Here is a 21,867-nt window from a genome sequence, read left to right as displayed (position 1 = left end):
AGAAGAACACAAAGTAGTAATATTAAATAGCTTCTCACCAAGGCCCGGGACCTCCACTCCTAGCAGGTCCTGCAGGTCGTGCTCCCAGTCCAGGATATCGGATCACCAGTGCATCAGCTGGGTATGGTGCACAGGACACCAGAGCAGCGAAACACTGCCACTTACCCCACCGCTGGCGATGCTCCCGGAGCCCATACCCAGACCCAGGCCTGTCTCCTGCTGCTAGGCTTAGGGGGAGATGGGGCTGCACAAAAAAACAAGTGCAGCCACGTCTGCCTCACCAAATAAGGCCCGTGCCTGCACTCCTTGTGGGCACGTCCTTCCGCAGAGAAGGAGGTCGCAGTTGCGGCTACGGACAGCCGTGCCCTTTCCTTTGTTGTTGCCCTTGCTCTCTCCCTTGGGCATGGTCTGGGACTTGGGGGCGAAAAAGAAAAGGGAGGAATTAGAAAAGTAAGTAAAAGACATTTTTTTTTAAAGTTACAGAAAAAGAGTTATAAAGTAGTGGAAAAAGTCACAAAAAAGTAAAAAAAAACTCCAAATATAGATTCAGAAAATTTGAGAGATAGATAATAAATAAAAAAGATTAATAAAAACTGTACAGAAATAAAGGATTGCAAAAATAGAGGGTAGATATATAAGCAGGCCCTGAACCATAGGAATGGAGGAATAGTAATACACGTTCCCAAACCAGAAATACTCAACGCAATACGTGCCCCAGAACAGGAAATACGCATCGCGAGCAGGCGCGACAAGTAAAAAACAAGATGGCAATGGCCATTAGCGACCACATAGGCAGGGTAAGAATATTGTTTCCCGCGAGTACGCGAAAACACATCACAAACGGGCAGGGCAAGCAATTCTGCGTGCTCACTGAATATCCGCATGCTCACGGAGATTTTTGTCAATTTCGCGAGAATTTGTGAAGCGCGACTACGTAAATTCCACCCACCCCTAGTCCAGGGCCCACCCGCTGGGTGGGGTGCATTGTGTGTGTGTTCTGAGCTGAAGTGAGTTGATGTGTGCTGATGTTTGATGTTGTATGCTGGTGAGTTTGGCATGTCCTGGTGGTCAAAAGCTGCTATTTTTCCTTTTTTCACTATTGCAGGGCTGCGCTACTGATAAGATAGAATGGGGTAAGTATAAACTTCATAGGGATTAGATAGAAAATATGAATGAGCTCAAAAGTTGCTAATACATCTTTTAGTAAGGATGGGTTTTAAAGTATCTGTTTGGAAAAGGCACTTTTAGTAGGTGGCTATTTTCTTGTCCAATATTTCTGTGTGTTACTGTCTTTTCATGGATTTAATAGTCTTTTTTCAGTTTGATAGAGGAAGGGGATGCCAATTTGGGGTAATGTCCTGTGGTGGTGTCTTCACTGTGTTACTGTGAGTATTGGTACAAGTTTGCTCGTGCCCAGCTGCCAAACTGGGTAAATATTTTCAACAGGAGATGACCTGCTTAAGTCACCTACTCTCCAAGGGGGAGAAGGAGACTAACTCCTGGGCAAATTGAGTGCACTAACAACCTATGAGATGCATGACGTGCATGAAAAAGTATTTTTGAGCAACTGACACTGCATTTTTCTTTGGCTTCTGGGCTTGGTACATGTATTATTGTGTCCTGTTCATTTTCCTTGACTAATGTGATTTTTATGTGTATTGTTGTGTGCTGTTTTGCATGGTAAGTACACCAGACAGCTTGTTGTTGTAAGCTCTCTCTCTCCTTTGAGCCTGCCCGAGCTATCTAGTAATGGTCATGCTGGTAGCCATTTCCATAAGACAATCAGTTTGACTTGTTTTGGCCACTCATTTCACAGGATGCTGTGACCATGCCCTTGAATAAACAAAGACAAAGTACCCAACCAGTGCACGTCTAATTGGATATAAAACAACACTGTTCGCAAAATTCTCCTGTTTAGGAAATGTGCCTTCTTGAATCCAGCCATGTTACTGCCCCACCTTTTCGTTAATTCATGGAATTGAATTAGAAAGAAAAAGAAAGGATGGGTAAACTAGACTGATGTTCCCTTATCTGACCACAAAGGGTAACTTTATGTCGGTGGTTTTGTTTTAATTCCCAGGTGGCAACACCACTATTTTTCATGTTATTGCAACACTACATACAGTCGCAGAGGCCTCTTGAGTCCCTTATCAGTTAGCCTGTGTAAATGAGCTGACAGCCCTTACTAGAGCTGGTGAATAGGTTTTTCCCCTGAATATGATGCCACATGGCCCAGATCGTGTACTGTATGGTGCACATGATGCACAATACTAGGAAGGGTGACTGTATGCCACTGGTAATTGCACACTTCACAATTTAGTGATTAGCAGCTTTAGATTTTACAGCCACACCTATAACATTGGAGCATAGTCACAAAAGCTATATGTTGGTTTCCTCGAGAAAAAACAATTTAAAGGTGTCTGAAGTCCTGCACAGTAGTGAAGGTTCACAAAGTAGAAGCTGTGTCGTGACCTCTATGACTTATTGAACTCAATCTTTCAAAGACAAGAAACACAAAAGAACGGTCACTTTAAAATTCCAGGAGTTGGGAAGAGTATATGACTTCATTTACAGACTGAATATGACTTTAGGCCTGTCTTAAATTCTGTATCATAATATTCACTTCACCAGTGGATCACAAGTTCATACTCAGTATCCGAGGGGATGGTTTGCAAATGTTGCCCTTCTTCTTTTTTCCCACTGTATTTGTTGCCCCATGCACGTATTGCACTTTCATTAGGTATAATGTTAAAATATGATGCGCGAAAAATGGGCCCTGGCTTGTTGTATCTATAGGGTAGGGACAATTGACTCCTAAGAACAGAATATCCATGCGCTACAAATGTTAAGATGATGCTCCAGAAGGAGATCACTGGGGTCACGAACATTGGTGTAGACACTTTTTAGGTCAACATGTCTCTTATAAGTATCCCTGCATAATAATGCACACTTGAATAGTCCTGGTACAGTCTGATTATGTAGCAGTGTTGGGGTATATAGTAGTACACCAAGGTTATAAACCTAGATCAGCTGAAAAAGGAGGGTGCCCTACATCCAGAAGATTATATCCATGTTGACACACCTGTGCTGTCTTGTTTCCCTTTGTGATTTGACTGACCATGCATTTTCATTTATTCCCATTAGCATTGTAAAAACCTTGAAGGATAGCCAAATAAAAGTCATTAGCATATAATGCTAAAAGGAGTGTCTGTTAGTTTGAAAATCCTCCCACAATATCATTGCAGCTGTCTTGTGGCAACTAGCCCAAATGCCCTTGTATTAGGGCAATGTGTATTCTGTATAAGTGGGCTTCTCAAAATGGCCTCATGGCATCAGGATGGCGTTGGATTTTGGGCAGTCGCGAGAAGCTCTTTGAAACACAGCTCACTTCTTCAGCATCAGGTCATGCCCCCCCCGCTGAGTGCATTACGACCTACAGCTGCTGTTCGTGAGGACATAAGACCTTTGGCTGTGTTTAACTGGATTTTTCCAACCAACCTTGAAAAACTGGACTGCCTGAGGAACTGGAAAAACAATCCCAGCTTATCTGAGCAAGGTGCAATGACACTAGGCTAAGAAAGCAGGTTTCTTCTCAGCGCATTGTGGAACTTAGCATTGGATAATGCATTCGCTTTTCCCCACTGAAGGACTCTAAGATCCGAAATAGAGTCTGTGGGCCTGAATTAGATCTTGGCGGATGGGTTACTCCATCATAACGGTGATGGATATGCTGTCCACCGAAATCAAAATCTCATTACATCCGACGGGATTGATATTTTGGTGGATAGGATATCTGTCACGGTTTTAACGAAGTAACCCATCTGTCAAGATCTAACTCAGGCGCTAAGTCATACAGTAAAAATATTAATTGGGAGAAGGTGCCCAAAGTGTATGAGTGGTGAGAAGACTGCCCTGGGTGGGAAATTCAAAATTCTCACACTCTTATCTTTTCCCAGGAAAAGGAACAGTCTATCCTACGTCATGAAGATTTTCTTGGATACATCCTGCTGCCTTGTCCTACTGAATGGTTTTGACTATCAGAAGAAAAAGACTATGTCCCTAGGTAAAACCTATGTTTTTTCATCCAACCAGGGCTTAATTGTAGTTAGCTTAGAATCGCACGTTCATCACTTTCTACTGTGATGATCGACTGTCATTGGGGCTTCTCACTTTTTGCTGCAATTTTGATTTATAATGTTAAACATTTGTCTCTTACTATTATGTACTTTCGAGGTGGACTTAAAACTTAATGATCAATTTTGTACCCACCTAATACTTAAAAAGTATTAAAGAGTGTTATCAAAATGTATCGTCTTGAGTTTCAAAAATATCACATCACATAAAGCTTCTGTTTAGACATAGTATGTAGTGGAGCAACTATATTTTGAAGGGTGCAAAAAAAAAAGGAGAAAAAACAGGAAGTAGGGACACCCCTGCGATATTCAAAATTACTTTATACAAAGTACTAATGACCCTAATGAGCTGGGTTGGAAAACTAAATGCTTCAAAATTGTAAATAGATTTTACACTCAAAGAGTCAAAATATTTTTCCATGTCGAAGAGCATTGCAACCAATTTTTTATGAGTAAAAATATTTAAATATTCAATTAAATAAATAGCATTAGAGTAGAGCCTATGACCTGCAATAAAACCACTTTGATCAAAGAGTCTGCTACTTTACTATTTTTCTCTGTTAGTATATCATTTGGTAATTGACTTTCAGTACTCGTTCAATATGAATTAGTAACCTAGTTTTGAAAAAACTAACAACTCTGCCTGAGTCAACAGAATGAGACTTTATCACCTAATTTAATGCGGTTTGCTAGTTTGTTCAAATTTCATCCAGTACCGCACATTGTAATATGGCTGGTTGTGTCACACAGACACCGCCACCACATTGCAGCCTTTCCCGCGACCAGGGCGGAAAAGCGGCGGACGGTCTTTCCGTCGCTGCAGACCCCCCAGCTATTCTAATATGAAGAGGGGTCATTTCTGCAGGGATGGTGGGCAAATTGCCCCTGCCGGGCCAGCGGCGGCTACCGCCGGCCAGTCGGGGGCAATCCGCCCGTCATCTTAATGGGGACCTCAGTGTGAGAAAGCAAAAAACACAGATGATTGATGGAATGCAGAGAAAATCAAACATTCTTCCCCAGTCAAGAGATCTGGGTTAAATCCATTGTTCTTTTGCTCACCATGCCACCCCAGTTTAGACCCAGCCATATGCAAATCAGTCTTTACCCTGTACCTCATGGGAACAATCTAAGCCTAACTGCCAAGCCAGATCATCCCAGATCCAGCAACAAGCCTCCTGGGACCGGCTTTGAGGCATCACTCCTCATCAGCCAGACTAACTTGAGCTCAGTGGAACAATGAGTCCGGGACCCATATCTGAGCATAACCGACGCACTTAGAACAAGAAAGCAAATGACACACAGATGATGGACGGAATATAGAGCAAATCAAACAATCACCCCGATTCAAGAGATCTGGGTTAAATCCATCATTCTTTTGCTCACCATGCCATTCCAGTTGAATAGGAAAGGCACTTAGCTGCCCCCTCAACCCCCAACTGGAGGCCGCAGAGGCCAGAGGGTCCTGCTAGTAGCCCCCATATTTGCTTTCTGACAAGATTTCCATGTCAGAAAGACCGACATGGAAATCCTGCCGTAGACCGAGCATCGTATTCCGAAGGGCGGAAAGGCAGCCCTTTGGGATTACAGGCCGGCCTCCGACTGGCCGTCGGAAGTCAGCTGTAATGACCGGTCAGTTTAATTTCCGATCGGCAGCATTGAAATGCGGCAGTCCGAAATTAAATGGAGATGCGGTCGAAGGCTTTCTGGGCCCTGTCATAATAAGGCCCTCTAAGTATGTATCTATGTAATTAAATTTATAGGGCGCACAGCTACCCACCGTGGGGTTTCCCGGCGCCAAGATGACAAGGCCTGCTGTATTGCTGTAACTCTTTACCTGCTAGTGAGGACAACTAGAAGCAAACAAATGTAGATTGGGACTTTTAAGGAAGATTTATTTATTTTTTCCTCAATAATACCTTTAGGACCCTTCCTTTGATCATCCTTTGAACGTGGCCATCTTCTAAATGACTGTTGCCACTGAAAGGCTTAAAAATATTTCAGAAATGTTGATTTTTCGTACACAAAAGCTCTACCAAAATAATTAATGTACATAGCCCAACCCTTCATGATTAGACATACAGCAAATAGATAGAAGTTTCACAAACAAACACAGAGCAAATACATTTATTTTATATTTTGGGATGGATAAACAGATGATTGTGGGACAGTTAGTCAAGATAAGACAAAGATGAAAGATTTGGTTCCCATATGTCGAACATTTTTAATAATCATTCTGTAAAGAAGCTTTCCTGATTTAAACATGGATGAGTATAGTGAGCTTTGCCAGGATTCAGGGCAAAAGGGATCCTTGCTTCAGAGCCTTGTAGCCAAAACGTCTTTAAACGCCATTGCTGATTTCTAGAGTCTCAATGGTTTGCAGTCTGTGTGAATTATCCTCTGGGTAATCGTTCTTGGTCTTTGCATTTGTGCAGCCACGGTATGCAGAAGTCTCGGTAGGAGGAGGCACTGTGGAGAAAAGCTGCAGAGTTCACAACTATGATTACATTTTTCAATTATATAGCACTTACTACCCCAGACGAGGAGTTTAAGCATGTGCTGAGTTTGAGCACTGAGTTGGACATGAGACACCCTTAAACAGATTCCACGGGTCCTCATTTACCAAATTTTACTGCACTGATGGCTGGATTGCAGGAAGGTGTGATAGCTATTGGAATTCTCATCTACCTAAATACCTGCACAGCATTTAGTGGGCAATGCAGAAAATATCACCACTAGAACTAACAGGGAGAAGGAAACAACAGAACCATAGTCAGTGGCATGGCATTCTCCACACCCAACACACAGTCACTTATAGAGACATATCCTTCCCTTAAGAGAGTTATATGCGTACCATCTCCAGCTGGGAGGGAAGAGTTGCCTCTGACCTATTGGTGGGGGGGTTGTATCTTGATGATGCAGGACCTCACATTCTCTCTATGAAAATGTATGTATGTGAGGGAGAGTCATATATCACCAAAGTGTCTGTTCAGCTCCTCAGTAGGCCTTAGCATTGATAATTCTATTTATGTTTATCCTTATCCACTCCTGTAGTCAATTGCATTCTCTGTATTAGGGAGATGTATTATTAAGGTCAGTAAGTGTTGGAAATTACCATCTTCTGCATGTTGCCCTCCCAGATTCTTGCCTGAGCTGTTTTTCTTTACCATAGAACTCTAGTCAATTTACTCCGGCTACCAATTACAAACTGCTTATGATTCCCCTCTTAACATGTTGAAATTGGTATGCATCTGATTCACATATTTATCTTATCTATAAGTCCCTAGCATATGGTTCAGAGTGTACCTCGGGCCTGTGCGTTAAATGCTACCACTGGTCCTGCAGCACCAATTGTACCAAGACATATCAACACCGTCTCCATGCCTACCAATGTAGCCTGGCTGTACAGTTTAAAACAGCAAATTCTTCCGCCAACATTTAACCCTTTTGACAACTCAAAAATGTCCTTTTTATATATAAATACGTCACTCCTAAGTAGGCCTTACTGCCCCTAAGACAGGGTGCATTTTAGTTAAGGTAGGACATGTAAATGTTGAATTTTCTACACACCCTTGTACCCAAATAAGGCCCAAAAGCTATTTTCACAGTAGCAAGGTTGGCTGTTCCACTGGAAAATAGTGGTTTATGTTATTACATATATATTAAACTAATCCAGGTTGGAGAACTATTTTTAACAGCTTATCAAAAAACTATTTTGGGGTGAAATCGACTTTTGTATATTTATTAAGGAAATGTACTTTAAGAAAATTTCCTTTTTCCCTGTCTACAGTCAATGCAAGAGAATCTGCATTTTGCTCTTCCACATTTTCCAGCCACTAATAAGCATTAGTTAGGTGGGAGCTGACTCCCAGGACAGGGATAGTAGGCCCTGGGTGTGGGCATGTGATGTTGTGCCCTTGACAAGATGGTTGTGAGCTGCATCCAGGAACTGGATTAACTTCAAAGAGGCCTACCCTGTCACAAGCAGATATGGCTAACAACTAGGCCTTCGCCCTTCTTTTCTCCCCCAGCCAGGCTGGCTCCAATCACATTGGGCTTCTTGTTGACATCACAGTGCCAACTCCTACTGGAATGTCAAGACCTGCTTGAGAGGTTTGCTGGGATTTTATATATCACTCTTGGGTTGTGCTTAAAAGGGCGAGAGCCTGATGAGAAAGCACATCTTGTATATTCACTGCCTGGCTGATGTTTAGCCCTGCTTTGTTCTACTAGACTTCTGGCTTTTGGTTTCATGAGGGTATATGAACTGCCTCCAACTGCTTTTGATGTTATATGTGGGAGGAAACCAGAATGACCATGGTACACACTACACACACTGCATCCCTCAGACCCCAAATTATGTTTGCAGCCATCTTGAAAATGTTTAAAGATGAAAAGCTTAATTCTAGGAAGCTTTACTCCATTGGTTAGGGAATACCGCAGGGTCATTTTTACCCAAAGCTCGTACATGTAGCATCTCCAAACAGCCTCTTTAGAACACTTCTGGTTTTGAGGAAGATCACAAGATGACTGAATCTGCTGTCTGCACACTAAGAGGAACCTGGTAGACTGGAGGACCTGTTATATCTCAAAACCCAGGACAACATAGACTCCAAGTGTCCAAAGGGCATACAGTGGACCTCCTGCTACGGGATTTAACAAACTAAAAGTGGCCTTTTTTTAAGCTTCCCAGCTGATCAATGGCAACTGTATCTGGAATGACTTGAAACCCAGTGACTCTCTAAGTGCCACCCCTGAGGTGCTTTAGGGCTTTAGAAATGTACTCCGGTTCTTGCTTGGGACTTCAAGAACCTAAGTTAGAAGAAATATTCTTTGACCAGTGAGAACCTGGTTAGTGTATCTGACCTGTGCTCCATTGTGTTGAACATCAAATTATCCATAGGATCTGTTCGATATTAACCATTGACTACTTTGCGCTTCTTGGCGTTATTTCTTTCCCTTCTTGGATTTTTGTAAATTTGATGTTATCATATTCTCACATTTTAATCTATTTTTTAACTTTAGTCTGGGATGTTTATTGTTTTGCATTTTGAATTCATTACTGTTTTTGAAACAGCAAAAAGACATTAGTTACAGGGGGTTTAGCACAAGTTTATTTAGCGTGTTTTGTGGTTTGCCCTGACAAGGGAAGTGAATATTACTTGAGGTAGTACTTAGCTCCCTCAATTAAGCTTTATGACACAGCCACCAGAGTATATGGCTTTATATGGGATTAAGTTGGGCTGTATGGCAGACACTTCATAAAGAGTCACATATTCTTGTTTATGTTTCGGATAGAGGTTGTAACCAACATTGAGCCAAATCCACATTCCTGCTATACATATGTTTAGTCACTCTATATGCATTGAATTGGTGTTGCCACTTATTTACAGGCAGATGTCAACACCTGATATAATACACGTACCACCATAACACAAAGTAAAGTAATTAAGCAAGTTGTACATTATTTTAAATCAGCAAACTTGAAACACCAAATCCCTGTTTTATAAGATTAATAAAGCATGCATCCTTTAAAAAAATGAAAAACAAATCACCAAATTGGATGGAATGAACCTTATTTCATCTGAAATTTTTATTTTGTGTAAGTTTCCATCAAAATGTCCTTGATTGTAGAAGCACTGAGTAATTATATGTTTTCTATGGAGTTTTCTGGAGCCTCTGGGATCATTCAATGCCATTACTGGGTAAGCATGTGTTCCGACGTATTTGTGGGAATATATTTTAAGCATGTGCTCTAGCAAGTGTCTTGGCCTCTGTGATCGGCTGTGCTGTAGAGTGCAGCATTTATTAATTTATTTTATTTTATTTTAAAAGTGTTATAAAGCCAGAAAATAACCCATACGGGTATCAGAGCACTGTACAAAGTGGCGTAAGTATGAGTACAGCAAAAAATGTAACAAAAGAGATAATTTAACAACCAAAAGGTTAAAGAGGAGAACACACAAGATCAAAGGGGGACATGTGGTGTCAGCCAATGTAGTGGGAAAGACAGTAAGGTTTCAACAGATCAAAAGGACAAGTAAGAGAAACATAAATCCAATTGAAACTACACATTAATAAGAGTATCCAGAGAGGAGAAAGAAGTAGATTGAGGTGATATCTGGGTTAATTCTGTTGAAGGTCATTCAGGCGTATCCATTGGTCATGTTTTTTGAAAGAGGCAGTAGATGGATTGGTTCTGATCTTGGGGGAAGAGTGTTCCATATTCATGCAGCAAGCCCTGAGAAACCACAATTGTATGTTCTTTTCTCATTCCATTTTGGAGGTTTCAATAATAGGGTGTTAGAGGGTCTTAAGTAACAAGTTGAGCTAGACAGCTCAAGTTTTTTCACCAGGTAAATATGGGTGTTGATACAGCCACCAGTGTATATGGCTTTATATAGGATTTAGTTGGGCTGTATGGCAGACACTTCATAAAGAGTCACATATTCTTGTTTATGTTTCGAGTTAGAGATTGGAGCAACATTGAGCTAAATCCACATTTCTTCTACACATATGTTTAGTCACTCTATAGGCATATAATTGGTTTCCCCACTTATTTACAGGCAGATGTCAATACCTGATTACATACATGTACCACCATAAAACAAAGTAAAGTAATTAAGCAAGTTGTACAATATTTTGAACCAGCAAACTTGAAACACCAGTTCCCTGTTTCAAGCAAAGAACACACACGGTCAAAGCGGGGCATGTGGAGTCAGCCAATCTAGTCGGACCAGTAAGGTTTCAACAGATCAAAAGGACAAGTAAGAGAAACATTAATCCAATTGAAACTACACAATATTAAGAGTATCCAGAGAGGAGAAAAAAGTAGATTGGGGTGATGTCTGGGTTAATGCTGTTGAAGGTCATTCAGGAGTATCTATAGGACATATTTTTTGAAAGAGCCAGTAGATGGATTGGTTCTGATCTTGAGAGTGTTCCATATTCATGCAGCAAGCCCTGAGAAAGCACAATTGTATGTTCTTTTCTCATTACATTTTGGAGGTTTCAATAATAGGGTGTTAGAGGGTCTTAAGTAACAAGTTGAGCTAGACAGCTCAAGTTTTTTCACCAGGTAAATATGGGTGTTGATACAGCCACCAGTGTATATGGCTTTATATAGGATTTAGTTGGGCTGTATGGCAGACACTTCATAAAGAGTCACATATTCTTGTTTATGTTTCGAGTTAGAGATTGGAGCAACATTGAGCTAAATCCACATTTCTTCTACACATATGTTTAGTCACTCTATAGGCATATAATTGGTTTCCCCACTTATTTACAGGCAGATGTCAATACCTGATTACATACATGTACCACCATAAAACAAAGTAAAGTAATTAAGCAAGTTGTACAATATTTTGAACCAGCAAACTTGAAACACCAGTTCCCTGTTTCAAGCAAAGAACACACACGGTCAAAGCGGGGCATGTGGAGTCAGCCAATCTAGTCGGACCAGTAAGGTTTCAACAGATCAAAAGGACAAGTAAGAGAAACATTAATCCAATTGAAACTACACAATATTAAGAGTATCCAGAGAGGAGAAAAAAGTAGATTGGGGTGATGTCTGGGTTAATGCTGTTGAAGGTCATTCAGGAGTATCTATAGGACATATTTTTTGAAAGAGCCAGTAGATGGATTGGTTCTGATCTTGAGAGTGTTCCATATTCATGCAGCAAGCCCTGAGAAAGCACAATTGTATGTTCTTTTCTCATTACATTTGGGAGGTTTCAATATTAGGGTGTTAGAGCGTCTTAAGTTACACGTTGAGCTAGATAGCTCAAGTTTTTTCACCAGGTAAATGGGGGTGTTATAATGAATAGTTTTGTGCGTCAGGCAAGCTATCTTGAACCAGAGCCCAGCTTCAATGGGTAACGAGTTTAGTAGGATTAGGTCTGGCGTGACGTGGTCATGTTTTCTGGAGTCACAGCTGAGTCTGGCAAAGCTTTCAGAGTGACTCTAAGCGGAATCAAACTAGTTTTAGGTAGCCCAGCAAGGGTCACCAAACCATATTTCAAGCGAGAGATAGTCATTGAAAAGCTGGCTGAATGTCCTCAGGTGAAAGGAAGGGCTTGCTTTTATTCAGAGTGTTGAGCTAAAGATTGTCTCTCCTAATAGTTTCACTGATAAGATCTTGCATATTTAGGTATTTGTCCAAGGTGAAACCTAAAGATTTAGCTGAGCCAACAACATGTGCAATTAAGCGCAGCAAGAGCCAGTCCAGGGTAGGTGCAGAGTAGCTGCAGGGGGCAATCAGAAGGAATTCAGTTTTGAGTGAATTCAACAATAGATTAAGTGTGGGTGAAAAATCCGTTCTGTTCCGTTCGTGGATTTTGCGGATTTTTGGCAATTTCGTGGTCCAAAAATCCGCAAATTCGCAAGCTGGCGGATTTTTTTGCTTGGTCGCGCTTGAAAAATACAATATCGCGCACGCGGCGTTGACTTACCGTGATTCTGAGTTCGAAGAGTTGTTTTCCTCCCTGTTTGCGTGTGCTGCGCCATTTTGGATCTTGCTGCATGATCGCGCGAGAGTTTTGCGACCGAGAGTACGTCATGATACAACTGTTTCTGTGAGTTTTGTTGAACTCATTTATGTCATGGAATTTTAGCTCACTGTTATAAGTGCGATTTTTTTTTAATTTTGGGGTTGCCTGTAAAGCCTCACTAGCCAGTAGGCCCAGGGTTAGTGTTAGACCTGACATCTTTTGGCGTGATTACCCCTATCTTTTTGCCTCTGCCTCCTGTATTTTTTGATGCTGTGCTGGATTCGTTTTTGCTGGTTTAGATGCTTTGGACACTCTGCCACTGCTGATCAGTGCCAGAGTGTAAGTGCTCCCTATGTAAATTGTTATTCTGATTGGATATACATGTTTGGCATATTTGTATCACCATGAAGTCCCTAGTAAAGTGCACTGGGTGTGCCAGGGCTGGTGATGACAAATGCTACTAGTGGGCCTGCAGCACTGATTGTGCCACCCACAGGAGTAGCTCTAAAATGGTGTCTCGGGCCTGCCACTGCAGCGCCTACGGGCAGTTTAGAACTGCCAAGTCCTCCTGGTCCGCGTCCCCGCTGACCAGGCCTAACCCTTCCCTTTTCGTGCACCTCAGTCACCCCTATGGAAGGCCCAAGGTACCCCCCTGGGCAGGGTGCCGTGTATGTGAAAGGTAGAGCATGTACTGGTGCAGGTGACATGCTCTGGTAGTGAATTACAGCCATTTTCGTTTTTCACTATTGTAAGGCTATCTTGCTCCATAGGTTAACATGGGGGATGCTGGCTACAGTGGTGAACAGCGTTTCTTCCCATTGGAGCAAGATAGGACATAAGTATCTAGTATCCCTGAACTCAGGATTTAATAACGCATCTTTTAGGAAAGATGGTTTTTGGATCCTGTGTTTGAGAAACGCACTTTTAGAAAGTTGCTGTTCTCTTGTCTGACCCTTCTGTGTGCCTGAGACTGTTTGTGTATTGACTGTCTGGTTTGCGAGTGACAGGGACTGGGGAATGCCCCAGAGGCTGGATGAGTCAGCACTAGGCTGAATGGAGCAATTGCTACCTGAGTGGTGGGAGGAGTTAGCACCTGGGCTGAATAGGGCTGTGCCTGCCTGCCACAATGCTGGCTCCACCTCCTGCTGGGCGGCTGAGGACTCTGCCCCTCACTCTGAAAGGAAAGCTGCAGCCAGCACATCAAGGTGCTCAGGATCCACCCAGAACTGGTTCAGACCGGGCTCAGGGCTCACATGCACAGAGAGAACAAAGACTTTAGGGGTATAAGTACAGGACCCCTGACAACAGAAAATTAGATCATCCTGGAAATCAAGAAGGAACCTCTGCCAAGGAGAAAGCTGTCGTTGAAGAAGGAAGACTGTCCTGCTGTTGCTCTGCCGGACTGACCTGCTGTTGCTTTGCTGCCAAGGAGAGGGGAAGGACTTTACTGTGAGCTGTGTCCCCTGTCTTGAAGGGATCTCCAAGGGCCTGAGAAGAGCTGGCTCCCTGTTTCCGAAGTCCCAGGAACAAAAGGACTTCACCCCCAGTCTCCCTGAACTCTGCTGAGAGAGTTCTGTCCTTCGTAGAGTGCTTGATCCAGTTGTGGGGCCTCTAGAAGTTGAACCTGAGCTGGGAAGCTTGAGACTAAGCTGAGAAACTTGTGAAGCTGAAAAGTGTTGCATCGCTCGCTTGCGGAGCGCATCCCTGACAGTGCGAGAAGTTTCCCACCGCTACGAAGGTCGAGATCGGCGCAGCGCCTGACGTCGCTGCCGGAGCCGTCGCACCCTTCGTTTGCAGGACGCACCAGCCCGGTGCGGGAGAATCGAACATCGCTGCGAGTGTCGTCGCAGAGCCTGTCGCCTGGGTGAGATCGCCGCACCGCTTGCTTGCGGACCGCATCACGTCGCTGCGAACATCGTCGCAGAAACATCACATCGAGGAGCTGCGAGAGAGAGGGTCACCGTTGGACCGCGCATCGTCGCCCCGGAGATCGTCGCAGCCCCTACGAGATCATCGCATCGTGCCTTTGCGAGAACAGACTTCCCACGGAACCTACGCACCGGAATCTACGCAAGCTGCCTTCCTCCCCTTACAGACCGGATTCGTCGCCGCACGCCCGCTGCTGCAGCGGGGCTGTCGCATCGCCTCCCCAGGGTCTCAGGAGTAACGCATCGCTTGTTTCCACCGCACCAGCTTCCTGCTTGTGGAACTTTGTTGCATCTAAAAGGTACTGTGAGTCAGCGTGACGCAACTGTGAACTTTTCACGCATCTGTGGATCATTTGCTCACAACTTAAAGAACTTTCATTACAACCTGAAGAACTCATTTGAAACCGTAACCTTGCATTGTGTATGTTGGATTTTTGACGTTTTTGGTCTTGTGCAGTTTAGAATAAATATCTTTATTTTCCTAAACAGTTGTGGAATCAGTTTGTGGTGTTTTCACTGTGTTACTGTGAGTGTTGGTACAAATACTTAACGCATTGCCTCTGGTTAGCCTAGACTGCTCAGGCCAAGCTACCTTGAGGGCGAGCATGGGTTATCTAAGAGGGTTATCTCCTTGCCCTGACTAGAAGCAAGGGTCCCTATTTGGACAGTGGTACCCACCTCTGCCAACTAGAGACCCCCAGTTCTAACAGTTAGTGAGTGGTGCATGGACCAAGTCTTTCAGGGGGGGTGTCTTGAATTTAAACAACATTAAGGGCATAGATGGCATAGGATTGTGGTGATTTTTGTGTGTTTTTCGACTTTTTGGGGTGCTCTTGGGGCCTGGCCATTTGGGTGGGGGCCATTTTGAGGCCTGGTGCAGGCAGGGTCTGGCCATGTGGCTGAGGGTTGAGTTGCCATTTTAAAGCGAGGCAGTGTTTTCAGGCTTGCACGCAGTTTGCCTTGCCCTCATCCTTAATGCCCAGAGGTACTCAGTGGTGCATAGACCAAGCCTTTCTGTGGGGTGTCTTGAATTTAACCATCATCGAGGGCATGGATGGCATTGAATTTTGGTGATTTTTTGTCTGTTTATTGACTTTTTGGTTTGTTCTTGAGGCCTGGCCATGTGGGTGGGGGCCATATTGAGGCCTGGTCCAGGCAGGACCTGGCCATGTGGCTGGGGGTCAAGGGGCTATTTTGAAGCCAGGCAGTGTGCTCAGGCCTTCACCTAGTTTGCCTTGCTTTCATCTAATATGCCCATGGGTACTCAGTGGAGCATGAACCAAGTCTTTCTGTGGGGTGTCTTGAATTTAAACATCATTGAGGGCATGGATGGCATTGGATTGTGGTGATTTCTGTGTGTTTTTCGACTTTTCGGGGTGATGTTGGGGTCTGGTCATGTGGGTGGGGGCCATTTTGAGGCCTGGTCCAAGCAGGGCCTGGCCATGTTGCTGGGGGTCAAGGGTCCATTCTGAAGCCAGGCAGTGTGCTCAGTACTGCACCCAGTTTTCCCTGCTTTCATCTATTATGCCCCGGGGTACTCAGTGGAGCATGAACCAAGTCTTTTTGTGGGGTGTCTGGAATTTAAACATCATTGAGGGCATGGATGGCATTGGATTGTGTTTATTTTTGTGTGTTTTTCGACTTTTTCGGGTATTCTTGGGGCCCGGCCATGTGGGTGGGGGCCATTTTGAGGCCTGGTCCAGGCAGGGCCTCGCCATGTGGGTGGGGGTCACGGGCCATTTTGAAGCCAGGCAGTGTGCTTTGTTCCATAGGCCTGCTGTACCCAGGCCAGTATGCCTTGCTTTCATCCATTATGGACAGGGGTACTCAGTGGTGCATGAAAAACTCTCTCTGTGTGGTCTCCTATTAATGTAAACGTCCACTTTTTTATTAGAAATATATTTGCAATTTTTATTTTTGGTCTTTCCGTTTTGGCGTGTGTTGTAATAATATAAATACCTAGTTGCAAAGTATTAATTGAAGCACGACATATGCAACATTTATTTAACTGATGTTCCTCTGGCTTCGTTTGCTTTTAGGTGCACAAAGACAAATCAGCCTCATCATCAGTGCCAGAAAGAAGTCCTGCTGTGGTGTTTGCAGCACAACATCATGTGTGGCCACAGACAACTCTGCAACTCGTGCAACTGCAGCCTGCTTTTCTGACATCTGAATTAGATGGGCCCAAAAAAAGGTGGCCGTAGCTCCTCTACCAAGAAAGTTGCCAGTAAGAAGGAGCAGAAGAAGCAAGTGGCGCCACTTACCAAGGAGAGTGGTGTGCCGATTAGCACATATTTTGGGGGAAAAAAAACTACACCTGCAGCAGCGGGGTCCGCTGGGGACCAAGCTGGGAGCAGCACCTCCGCTTCATTGGGCTCAGTGCCACCACGCCAAGTTAGGTCCAAGTCCTTGAGTGCTGCAGAGGCAGCCACTGTAGTAATTGCTCAATCACCATCGACCAGTGATGTTAGCTCATCGCAAGAAAGTAGCATCCTATCAACGCATGGTGCAACTCATCTGAGGAGTGTTCAACAGCCACAACAACAACCACAGGTGCAAGGACAGGCACAAGGACAGGCACAAGGACAGGCGCAAGGAGAGGCGCACAGAGAGGAGCAAGGAGAGGCGCCACTAGAGGTGCTTGGAGTGTCACAACTGCCCACAATGCTTGTTCCTCCAGAAGTAGGGGCACATCAGGTAATCGAAATTCAAGCAGACGTATCATCCGAGGAAGCCACTCCTCCTGATGATTTATTGTCTTCCAGATCCCCAGCAAGAAAAAGATCAAGGAGGCTACTACAAATTCTTCTTCAAGCCCCCTTCCTTCTGATGATCTTGATGTGGATTGGAACCCACCACCAACAACAATGCATTCTGAGTCTGAGAGTGAGGCACGTCAAGAGGCGACAAAGGTAGCTAAGCCTAAAAGGATGGTTCCCGCAAGGCTTTCAATTATGGGTGATGACGACGAACAAGAAGTGGTGTATTCTGCTGCTGATGAACAGTCTGACGACGACCCAGTCATCACAGACGTCACTCCAGCCCCAGCGGGCATGCAGCGGACAGAGATTTTTACCCTATCCCGAATTGCTGCTGACCAGGATGTGGGCGGCGTGGCACTAGTACCACCACCAACAGAGTTAACTAGTACACCAACACCACCTACAGCTTCCATATTTTCTCGTCAGAAGGGCCGGCAGGGACCTCCATCCAGTTTGACCTCCATTATCTCAAGTAGTGGTGCTGTAATAAGTGCACAACAGAGTAAATTTCAGCAACGCCCATCCTCCACTTCATCTGGCATTGAAACTGAAAGTAGCACTTTAACCACGAGCAGACATCTCCAGTCCCCAGTTTAGTGTTAGCACAAAAGCGGAAAACATGGTCATTTGTTCGATTTGTAAACAAGTAGTTAGTCGGGGTAAGCTTCCTACCAACAATGGCACCGGAGGCCAGAGAGGTCATCTCAAAAAACAGCACACTATCGGTTGGGGTGCGCACCTAAGGAAAATCCAGGGAGCAAAATTCAAATTTATCCATTGATATTGCATCTGATGATGATGGCGAGGGGCTTATCATGCAGGGGGGAACTGAAGAAGCGACAGACATTTTTTCTGGTACACCCAGTACCCCTGGTAGTAGCACACCCTCTCCCCCTGCAACATGTATGAGGCACACTAGGAGTCTGGGAGAGACACCAATGCAAAAAAGTACATCAATGAGCCTAACTGGTTTGAAGAAATCTGCATCATCATCATCATAATCATCACGTATAACGGTCCAGACCACCATTACAAACAAGTTTTGGTCGGATGTGCCATTTGAATGCAACCACCCAATGGCACAACTGTATAACGCAAAGCTGGCTAAAATGCTAGCGCTGGACCTTCTCTCTTTTTCTTTCGTGGAAGGGGTGGGTTTTCTAGAATTTGTGGCAACAGCCTGCCCTAAATGGAAGGTTCCTAGCCGGTCCTATTTTGCCAGAGTTGCTGTTCCAGCACTACATCAAGATGTGCTGGAGGTGATTGGCGCAGCTATTCAGAAGAGTGCTGTTCACACTATCCACCTGACAACAGACATGTGAACCAGTTGCCAAGCCCTTGATTACATGTGCATCACTGCACCCTGGGTCTCTTTTGAAGGGGTTAAAGACAAGTTAAAAGCAGGTGTTGACATGGACACAGTTTTTCAAGCTACTCGGAAACATGCAACAGTAGCCATGTTTGCCATGGAGAAATCTCATACTCCTCCCAACCTTTTGTAGGAGTTTGATAGGAAGGTCTATGAATGCTGTATCCAAGAAATCGCATGATTGGTTATGTTTCTACGGATAATGGCAGTAATATAGATAAGGCCATGCAGCAAGATGACTATTTCAGAGTGCCATGTTTGGCGCAGAGTATTAACATTGTTGTGCAAGATTTCTTGAAAAAAAACAACACAGTCAGCAAGTTACTGACCACCTGCCGAAGAATCTGCACACATTTCAGCCATTCTTTTAAGGCCCGGAAGAAGCTGAGGAGCATGCAACATGAACGTAGACTGTCAGTCAAAGGACTCATCCAGGAGGTGGCAATACGTTGGAACTCAGCCTTTTACATGCTTGAGAGTTTGTCTGAGCAGTGGGGGGTAATCAATGAGTGTGTCTAAGAACTGGGTTCTACTATGAAAGACATGAGGCTAGAGTTGGAGGAAAGGAAGCTAATTGCAAGCCTGACAGACATGCTTCATCCTTTTGAGGTCTTCACGCGTGAAGTCAGCATGGAGGACTGTTCTATGGGCAAAGCTATCCCATTGTTGCGAATGCTAGGGCACCAACTGAAGGCAGTGTCTTCAACGTTCCGAGATGATGCTGAAAATCAAGACGCATATCCGTAGGTGGAGAGGTTATTAAGCGTCCTAGTTGACAATGAAAGGCTTAAAAAAATACATACAGAATGACATTACATTTGTGCCACTATTCTGGATACACGGTACAAAAATGCTGTGGCCAGCAAAGTATTTATTCCTTTTAATGTAGTAGATGTTTCAAAGTAAAAACATTGGCTAGCTCTGTCAGCCACTCAGTTCGAAAAAGAGCGGCAGAAAATTGAAGGAGCCGGCAGAAGTACTACTGAATCAGCAGGCCATCCGGCGTCAAGTTCCACTTCTGAATCTGTGGCTAAAGGGAGTCACTTTCCCTCACAGCCGTTAACGACACCAGCAACTGTATAATCATCCTCACCTGCACCAGGCCCAGCCATAATATTGTCGGAAGCGGATTGGCTAATTCATCAACGGTTTGCTTGTTCTAGAGATGCAAAGGCCACAGATGGTACGCAAAGTGGAACAACCCTGGAGAACCTTGAGTCGATGGTGCAGGCCTATCTGGATGATCCAACAGAGATCTTTTTTAATCAGAACCCATTGCTGTATTGGTATGGGAAAAGGCGTCTATGGCGACTGATCACCAACCTGGCTCTAAATTATTTGTCTTGCCCACTCGCAAGCGTGTCTTCTGTTTTCAGTGCTGCTGGTGCCATTGTAACTTCAAAAAGGACCCGCATCTCACTCAAAATTTTGGAGAGGTTAACACTGATCAAGATAAATCAGCATTTCATACCACCAGATTACAAAATACGTGAATGCACGCAGGAAGAAGAGGACATCGACTTAGGTGACGAAAGTTCTTCTCTGTTAGCTAACCTACTCCCGTCTCAATTCATAGAGTTTGAGGACAAGCTGTACTTCTCTGACACCGAGGCCTGAAAATGACTTCTTTTTTTTCATCCTTATTCACTTTTTTTCCTGTGTGTCTTTCTTTGTTTTGCAACTTTTTCCATAAAAAAACTCTAATCACCTAATCACAACAAGTCCATCAGCAGCACTGTCTTCATCTTATTTCCCTATTGATTTGAAGGTGCTGCAGTCTGCATTCCTGAGGTTCACAAGTTCACAACTCAATCATGCTCCTCTATCCTCCTCCTCCAGACTCCCCCTATCCATTTCCCTCAAGGCAGATGGCTGGATTACGCAGAATAAAGAAACGTTGTCTTCGTAGACGAGTCCCCTCAAGTGGGACTGGAATTACTGAGTACATGGTTGCTGATTGCTGACAGTTACTTCTGAAATTGACAGGAGAGGCTGCCCTGTGGGCCCTCACTTTCAGAAGAAGATGCGGACAAAAAGTAGAACAGGTAATGAATAATGAGAAGAAAATGGCATGCAGTGGACAGCAAAGGCTGTCTGGCTCTGATGAAAGCAATTGCTGTTTGTTTGTTGTGTATGAAATGAATCATATGTCTTCAGTTATTATTTAATCTTTTACACACTAAATGTAACTCAAGTCTACTCTGCTTTTTTTACCATATATAATTCAAATTGTACTTCAACTGCAGGGGCCACTACGTTGCATTTTCCAATATGCAACATGTCCTTGGACTTACTGTTTGCCAATATACCATGATGATTGATTAAATAATATATCTTTTTTCTTTACAGTCACTCACTGGCATGGATTGATCATAAGCGTCGGTTTACGTAACAACTATGGCCAATTCATGAGTGAAACCACTCTACATCAGCTACCACAGTAGAACTAAATGTCTGTCTATTCGTGGTATGGAGTGGTCGAAGCAGTGTAGTGTTGTTGTTATGCCAGGCAGAGTCCAGAAAGCAGTTCATGTAAAATTGGGGTTATGTGGCTTGCTGCATACAATTAGATATGTTTTGTATGTCTGTGACAAAGAGCCTAGGTATGCTACATTAGGTTGCTTCACTCAGTGGTACCTGCCTTGACTGTCTGACAGACAAAGCATATCTAGGGTTTAGGGTTCAGTGCGGTTTACTAGGGTTTTTGGGTTTAATTTGGTAGGGTTCCCGGAGTCTAGGGCTCAGGGCCCGATGCAGGCTCATTCATTATGATGTTGGCAAGGTTTTAGGGGGGTTTGGCATTTTTTGGCCTAGAATTCTCGAAATTGTAGCCTTATTTGGTGTTTTGCGGGCGCGTGTGTTTATGTGAAAACTAGTCGTACACCTTCCAGTGGATCGATTTTGTTCAGCCTTGCTGAGATTCTTGGGAATCACTGGAACAAGTGTCTTGGTAAGTTTCAAGAGGATCGAAGTAGTGGAAGTGCTGAAAACAGTAAGTTTTTTGTCAAGGCGCGATTTGCCATGTTTTGATGATAGCCGTATTGCATGTTTTTGGGTGGCTGTTTGGGGATGTTCTAGATTTTTAGGGGTGGGTTGAGGGGTCTAGGAGCACTGCTGGGAAGATCTAATTTTGATTGCAAGTGGTTTGAAGAAAATCCAGGGTGGAAAAGGGGGATTTGGGCCCAGTTG

The 21,867-nt window shown here is 44.0% G+C and overlaps 1 protein-coding gene across 1 annotated transcript in view; it reads right to left on the bottom strand.

The window, feature by feature from the left end:
* Positions 1 to 6,242: 6,242 nt before the first annotated feature.
* LOC147700984 (phospholipase A2 inhibitor and Ly6/PLAUR domain-containing protein-like) overlaps positions 6,243 to 21,867 on the bottom strand; it is a 51,742-nt gene continuing 36,117 nt past the window's right edge. The window contains exon 5 of the mRNA XM_086929286.1: positions 6,243 to 6,599. Within this exon, the coding sequence (XP_086785412.1) occupies positions 6,472 to 6,599 (128 nt within the window). The 3' untranslated portion in view covers positions 6,243 to 6,471. The remainder of the gene's footprint in view (positions 6,600 to 21,867) is intronic.

Source organism: Lissotriton vulgaris, chromosome 7 (assembly GCF_964263255.1).
Source record: "Lissotriton vulgaris chromosome 7, aLisVul1.2, whole genome shotgun sequence".
NCBI lineage: Eukaryota > Metazoa > Chordata > Amphibia > Caudata > Salamandridae > Lissotriton > Lissotriton vulgaris.
Note: the sequence above shows the minus strand (reverse complement) of the source record. Positions and strands in the feature narration are given on the sequence as shown.